At 41.1% G+C, this 6,487-nt stretch overlaps 1 protein-coding gene across 1 annotated transcript; it reads right to left on the bottom strand.

Moving 5' to 3' along the window:
• Window positions 1–332: 332 nt before the first annotated feature.
• tspan9b (tetraspanin 9b) lies at window positions 333–5,983 on the bottom strand. The gene is made up of 9 exons (XM_028571136.1): window positions 5,808–5,983; window positions 4,341–4,409; window positions 4,145–4,252; window positions 3,179–3,253; window positions 2,757–2,843; window positions 2,330–2,443; window positions 2,193–2,222; window positions 1,808–1,891; window positions 333–1,142 (listed from the first exon to the last, which is right to left on the bottom strand). Exons 1-9 carry the CDS (start codon window positions 5,865–5,867, stop codon window positions 999–1,001), a joined length of 771 nt encoding a protein of 256 aa, XP_028426937.1. The 5' UTR covers window positions 5,868–5,983; the 3' UTR covers window positions 333–998.
• Between the last annotated feature and the right edge of the window lie 504 nt (window positions 5,984–6,487).

Here is a 6,487-nt window from a genome sequence, read left to right as displayed (position 1 = left end):
AATTCCTTAGAGAAAAAAAAAAAAAAAAAAAAAGTCTGAATTCAAGCAACGAGACCATTTTCTTGAGAACTACGTGAACTAATAATCTTGTGATTATCAGTAGAACAGTGAAAGAAAAACGTTAAAAGGGTGATAGAATGCAAAACCGACTTTACGTTGTCATAGTTGAAAAACGAGGGTAAATAGGACATGCAGAGAACCTCAAAATCCCATTGATGCCTCTTTCCTCTGCAAATCTCATAATTTGGAACTGCTGCTGAAAACGGGCGAATCTCAACAAAGCTAAAAGTTGACGTGAACTTCTCAACTCCTCCTCATTGGGCTCTACTTTCTATCTTTGTAACGCCCCAAAATTTACATACTAGGCCACTAACTGATCTGAGGTCAGTTAGTCTTCTAAATCTAGGTCGCGTCACATGGGCATAGAGGGGAACGTGTGAGAGTATGTCTGTGTGTGCACGTGTTAAGCTCAACCAATCAGCGTGCAGCTCATCTAAATATTCATGAGCAGACCATATAAGGCAGAAAAGCCCTCGTTTTAGTCCAGTCCCATTTAACAGGGTAGCATTATGGCCAAAAAAAAAAAAAAAAAAAAAAAAAAAAACAGCAGAGACATTTTCAGCCCAGCCAATGTAACATACCCTATTAGGAGACCTTTAGGAACAGTGTGAAATACCCTATATAATCATTATATCACCCCAACAACCCCAACCCTCTATGGTTGTATTTGTACAAAACAATAACAAGCGTTCAATAAGCACAGACCCATCACATTCTAATGTGAAATGAATAATAATGTCACTGCATATAAAAACAAAGATCTCAATTTACTAAAATGCCCAAAATAAATCTTCAAAAAAGAAAAGCTGCTTAGCGTTTGATCTGGATGGAGCCGACAGCCGGGACTCCTCATTGGATGTTAAGGCACTTTGGACACTGGGACACACAGCTGGACTTCCTGACCCATACCCGCGAGCCTGAGGGAAGCCGGTGGTCCTCTAGTAGTACTTTGGAGGAATAAAGTTGTGCAGCTCCTCGTATTGGGGAGATTTGGTGAAGGGTGGCACCGACATCAGGAAAACAGTCTTGTTGGGGGAACGCAGCTGGTGGATCATGATGGAGGACAGAACCATGCCCAGCAGCTGGAGGTGGGACAGAAAGCTACGTTAACATTCATTTCTATTGTTGACCCATATGTTCTGGTCGTGCCCCAAACTGTTCAACTCTTGACAGCTATATTTTGACGCGATCTCAAAAGGTTTCGGCGGTGAGGATCTGTCCCTCCCCCTCATATAGCGATCTTCGGCAAACCTCCGGATGGTCTCAAACTGACAGCAATTCGGAGAATTCTGACTCTCTGGAAATCATCCCTACCACGGTGGGTTAAAGCCTGGCTATGTGACACATTATCTTTCTTAAAACTTGAGAGGATATAGTTTACTCTCAGAGGCTCTACTGAAAAATGTTATTCTCATTGGAAACCACTGATTGAGTATGTGAACCAGTTTTCCGTTAAGGAAATGTCACTGTAGTGGCATAATTAGCATTTGTCCACATAGGTTCCCACTTCGCTATACCTCACTCATATTTTGTTGTGTTTTCGGGAAGCTAAGCTGAGTTCCAGAGCACTGTTATACTTAAACATTAATTTAAATCATGAATATGTTTGTTTGTGTTATGATGATTCTGTGCAGTACAGCTTTTTTAAACCAAAAAAACGTAGCAGTGTAGATATAGCCTGGGGGGAATTATGCTTTCAATCACTGATGTGAAACTAATATAAAATAAAGTGTTTAATGATTCTCACCCCCAGGATAGCCAGAGTGAAGAAGATCCCCATGAAGATGTCAAAGAACCGCACGATCCTGGAAGTGACGATGGGGAAGCAGGCCTGGAGAGACAAGTTTCACACGTTATAAATCATAATCAGCTGACTGATCGTATGAATGAATGGATGTACTTAATGTAGTAAATTGTAATGTAAATTTTATTATGCAATGTTTTGTGACCTGTATGATCTTAGCCCGTGGGACTACGGATGGAAATTAGCCCTTGGCTACAATCCGGCATGTTTACATGCATGTATTCCATGTTTGTTTATTAACATGCACTGTCCCAATCAAACAAAAAAATATAGATTATATATTAGTTTGTTTATTCACTCTTGAGTTAAATATTTTGGGTAAACTGACCTGGATGTAGACTGACTTCCTCTGCTGCTGCTGCAGGACACCCCGAAGGAGACCACAGAAGAAGAAAAAGAAGTTAGTAACCTGCATTTGAAATAAAACCACGGTTGAAGGTGATAGAGCGTTGGTTTTAAACTCACTCTGTCGTAGACGGTGTGACACTTTCCCTCCATCCCATCCAACTTGTTGCACAGACAAGAGTCGGGGATGTTTCCCTGCCAGTCCTTATAACTGAACCGACCGCAGCACTGCAGCTGAGACACACACACACAAAATAAGTTATTTACAGTTATTATATCAGTTATTTACCGCAGTTTAAAGTTTATTTTTGACCTGAATGATTGTAAAGATTTACAAAGAATATGTTTGTGGCATGTACTCTCTAACGGGGAGAGTGTGTGTGTGTGTGTGTGTGTGTGTGTGTGTGTGTGTGTGTGTGTGTGTGTGTGTGTGTGTGTGTGTGTGTGTGTGTGTGTGTGTGTGTGTGTGTGTGTGTGTGTGTGTGTGTGTGTGTGTGTGTGTGTGTGTGTGTGTGTGTGTGTGTGTGTGTGTGTGTGTGTGTGTTACCTCTGTCTGCATTTTTTGGAACTCCTGCTCCATCATGGGTGAATCTTTGTCCAGATTATCATGAGGATTATCCTGAATGCTTGCCACCTACAGACATGAACATACAGAGTTAGCATCACAAAAACAACATTTTAGAAGTAAACTCTCATTTTGTCTTGAGTTCAGAATGACTCCCCCCCCTTTGAGCTGGTTGAATGACTCCAGAGACATGGCAGAAACACAGAATAACTACTGGGGTCCAAATGTATTTAACATTAGCGGAGTGTTGCCCTGTTCAGCGTAGAAGTACCACTGACATGCATTACTTTGACTGTCTGATGTAGTCCATTTATGTATTTGTGCTGCAGTGAAAACCCATTCCCTTCGGCCTTGGTCGTGATGCTAAGGTAACAGTCTGTCTGTGTAAGCGTCAGGGTCCTTACCGTGGGACGGAAGCCAGCCATTAAGATTCCAGGGAGGAGCATCGCAATACTTCCAAGAATCATACACACCAGGAACTGCAGAGAAAGACGAGAAAAAAAACATAACCACAGTTGCACAATGATGCCGTTAAACCTTTATAGGAATGAGTCAGCACAGGGCCAGTATTAGGCCAGGCCAGATGAAATGCTGCAATGAAAAATTAATGGACAATTGTGCAGCTTTAGTTACCACCCAATAAAAGATTATTATTCTAAGTGTCTGACAACATTATGGAAAGGATCACTACAGAGATAGACCTCTTAAAGACACTTTATTCAAAGTGGACAGAAACTAAATAAAACTATCAAAAGTCGTCTTGGTTCATCTTTCCACTGTTCCAACAATCACCACTCTGGTTTGGTTGAAATAAATAAACCCATTTACATGTAATTCACCCTGATTATTTACATGTCTGGTGGAGATATGCTGGACTAAAAGTCCTGATTATTTACATGGAGTCTGGTGGAGAAAAGTCCTATACACACTAAAAGTCCTGATTATTTACATGGAGTCTGGTGGATATATGGCTCTATACACACTAAAAGTCCTGATTATTTACATGGAGTCTGGTGGAGATATGCTGGCTCTATACACACTAAAAGTCCTGATTATTTACATGGAGTCTGGTGGAGATATGCTGGCTCTATACACACTAAAAGTCCTGATTATTTACATGGAGTCTGGTGGGTGGCTGTAAACCAAACTTAAAACCAAAAGTTAAAAACAACAACCGACGTCTCTGTGTTCTTATTTCAACAGGTTTCTTTAGACTTTGGTCTGTTCCTGTTTCCCCCACCTCAGAGACGCCACAGCCGATGTGAAATTTCTTTAGAGAGGAAGATTGCATCAAATGAACGATGACTCCACTTCCTCTTCTATTCTGAGGTTTCACCATCCTGTGCTGTGCAGCTGGTCTTTGTACTCACCAAGACCATGCACGCCTTGCTCTCACTGAAGGCGCCAACAGCTCCCAGGATGGCAATCACCACGACGATGGAGCCCAGGATGTAGAAGTATGATGGCTTGATGTCCACCTGCAGACAGAAGAAGTGATTGACAGGTTCATATTTTTGTGTGTTTAAGACACTGAGCTATTTTTGTTCAAACAGTGTTTGTTCTTACAGGCATGACTATGTTAGTGTAGTTGAACTGAGAATTCAGACCGAGCGCGATGATGACGATGCCGCCAATCTGAAAACATAAAAAACAGAATTTGATCAGATGCAGCGACTCAAAAACACAAGTAAAAGTACACAATGAGTTGGATCCACCGCAGAAATACAGATCAAGTTACAAAAAAACAGTGTTTTTCAAGTTACTAAAAACACTGTGCCAACAGAGGTTCAAAGACTGATCTGGTTTGTTTCATAAGGACAAGCCAACCACGGTTAATGTAAATGAACACCGGGGGCTTTTATTGTGAAAAACTAAAGCTTTCTGCACAACGTGCAACCTCATTACATTTAATAGTTTGCAGCTGATACTAAACAAAGAGAAAGCTAAAAAAAAATGATTTCCTACATAAAGCAAACTAAGTAAAATAAATGCATACAAAAATAATACAATAAGTAAATACTTAATGCCCCAGTAATGTTGAATTTATTTAATTATATTAAAACATTTAGACTTTATTTTTGCTTTTAAAATTCCAGCACACACACACACACACACACACACACACACACACACACACACACACACACACACACACACACACACACACACACACACACACACACACACACACACACACACGTCTGTATTACTATCTTTGTGTGGACTTGTCATTGACATAATGCATTCCCTAGCCCCTTACCCTCACCTTAACCATCACAACTAAATGCCTAACCTTAACCCTTACCCTAACCTTAACCATCACAACTAAATGCCTAACCTTAACCTTTACCCTCACCCTAACCATAACCTAATTCTAACCCTAATCCTAAAACCAAGTCTTAACCCTCAAACAGCCCTTTAAACTCGTGGGGTCCAGCATTTTGGTCCCCACGAGGCTGTGCAGAACCCCACAAGTATACTGTAGTCCCCGTTTTTTGGACCCCACGAATATAGAAAACGGGTACACACACACACACACACACACACACACACACACACACACACACACACACACACACACACACACACACACACACACACTTTATATTATGTATTAAACATGCGCAGAGTTTGCAGCTGAAACGGGTAATTGCATTGTTTCAAAAATGAGTGGAATAATTACTTCTGGCATAACCAGATATTTTATAAATACTTTAAATGACACAAAACAATTAAATGGTGGTAGGTAGCCTAATAGCCTACATCTCATTTCATATACTGCTTTAGTAAAAATAATATTTTTTCCAGGGCTCTGGCTCTCACCTGAGACCATTGTCGACGCTTTCAAATCAATGTGCTTTTTTTTTTATAAAGCACATACTAGATATATGATTAAAGAATGAAAAAGTTGCATGAGAGACTCGGACGTCCACTACGCACTATGCACTTTTTATTCTCAGTCTCAAGTTCGATCGGAGAATCAACGGCGGGCATTTAGGCTATAATAACGGTTATTAAGAAGAGCAAACTCACCGCGAAGAGGATGTTGAAGATGATTAGGAGCCATTTGAGGCAGCTGTTGACCTGAGACATGTTTAAAGATGGGAAAACAACACTAGTATTGTCCTTAAAGGTGATGAAGATCCGACTGCAGCGCAGAAGTGAGGAGAGATCGGGACGGTGCTGGTTTTAAGCAACCATGAGAGACGGGGGGGAGGACGCGGCTGCTTCCAGTAAATATGAATGACGCATGAAGTGACTAGGACGAGAAGGCTCCGCCCACTGCTTACTAGGAGGACTGGGATTGGTTAGGGTAAGTGCTAAAATAAAAGGGTAGGCGACTCAGAGGTAGAGTAGGGCGGGACATACTTTCTCCTTCCAAGGAAAGGGGAAATGGCCCGCTACAAATATGGAGACTTCCGTCTTGCTTAATACATCCATGGTGGCTATAGGCAAAAAAGGGGGGCTTCATTCTGGGAAGAGAAAATGGAAAATGCTTATGGGAGTTGTGTGTGTGTGTGTGTGTGTTTTAAGAGAAAGCATATGAGACTAATTAAGATTAAGGTCGCTGCCCTGAGAGGCTGTTTTTAGGAATGGGCGGTGCTAACTCGAAATGTGGATGCACTGAAAACAACAACATCTGTCTGGGCTACTTAAATACGTAATGTTACAATTCTTGATAACAATTAAATTCAGCAATTAGACGTGAAAAA

The sequence above is a fragment of the Perca flavescens genome, chromosome 23 (genome assembly GCF_004354835.1).
Source record: "Perca flavescens isolate YP-PL-M2 chromosome 23, PFLA_1.0, whole genome shotgun sequence".
Taxonomy (NCBI): Eukaryota; Metazoa; Chordata; class Actinopteri; order Perciformes; family Percidae; genus Perca; species Perca flavescens.
This window is presented reverse-complemented; position numbering and strand designations above follow the sequence as displayed.

Coding starts and splice junctions, on each gene's coding strand:
- tspan9b (XM_028571136.1), bottom strand. CDS start 5,867: ATGTCTCAGGTCAACAGCTGCCTCAAATGGCTCCTAATCATCTTCAAC. Junction 2,444..2,756: donor TCCAAAAAATGCAGACAGAG/GTAACACACACA, acceptor TGTGTGTCTCAG/CTGCAGTGCTGCGGTCGGTT. Junction 1,892..2,192: donor GGAAGTCAGTCTACATCCAG/GTCAGTTTACCC, acceptor TTGTCTCTCCAG/GCCTGCTTCCCCATCGTCAC.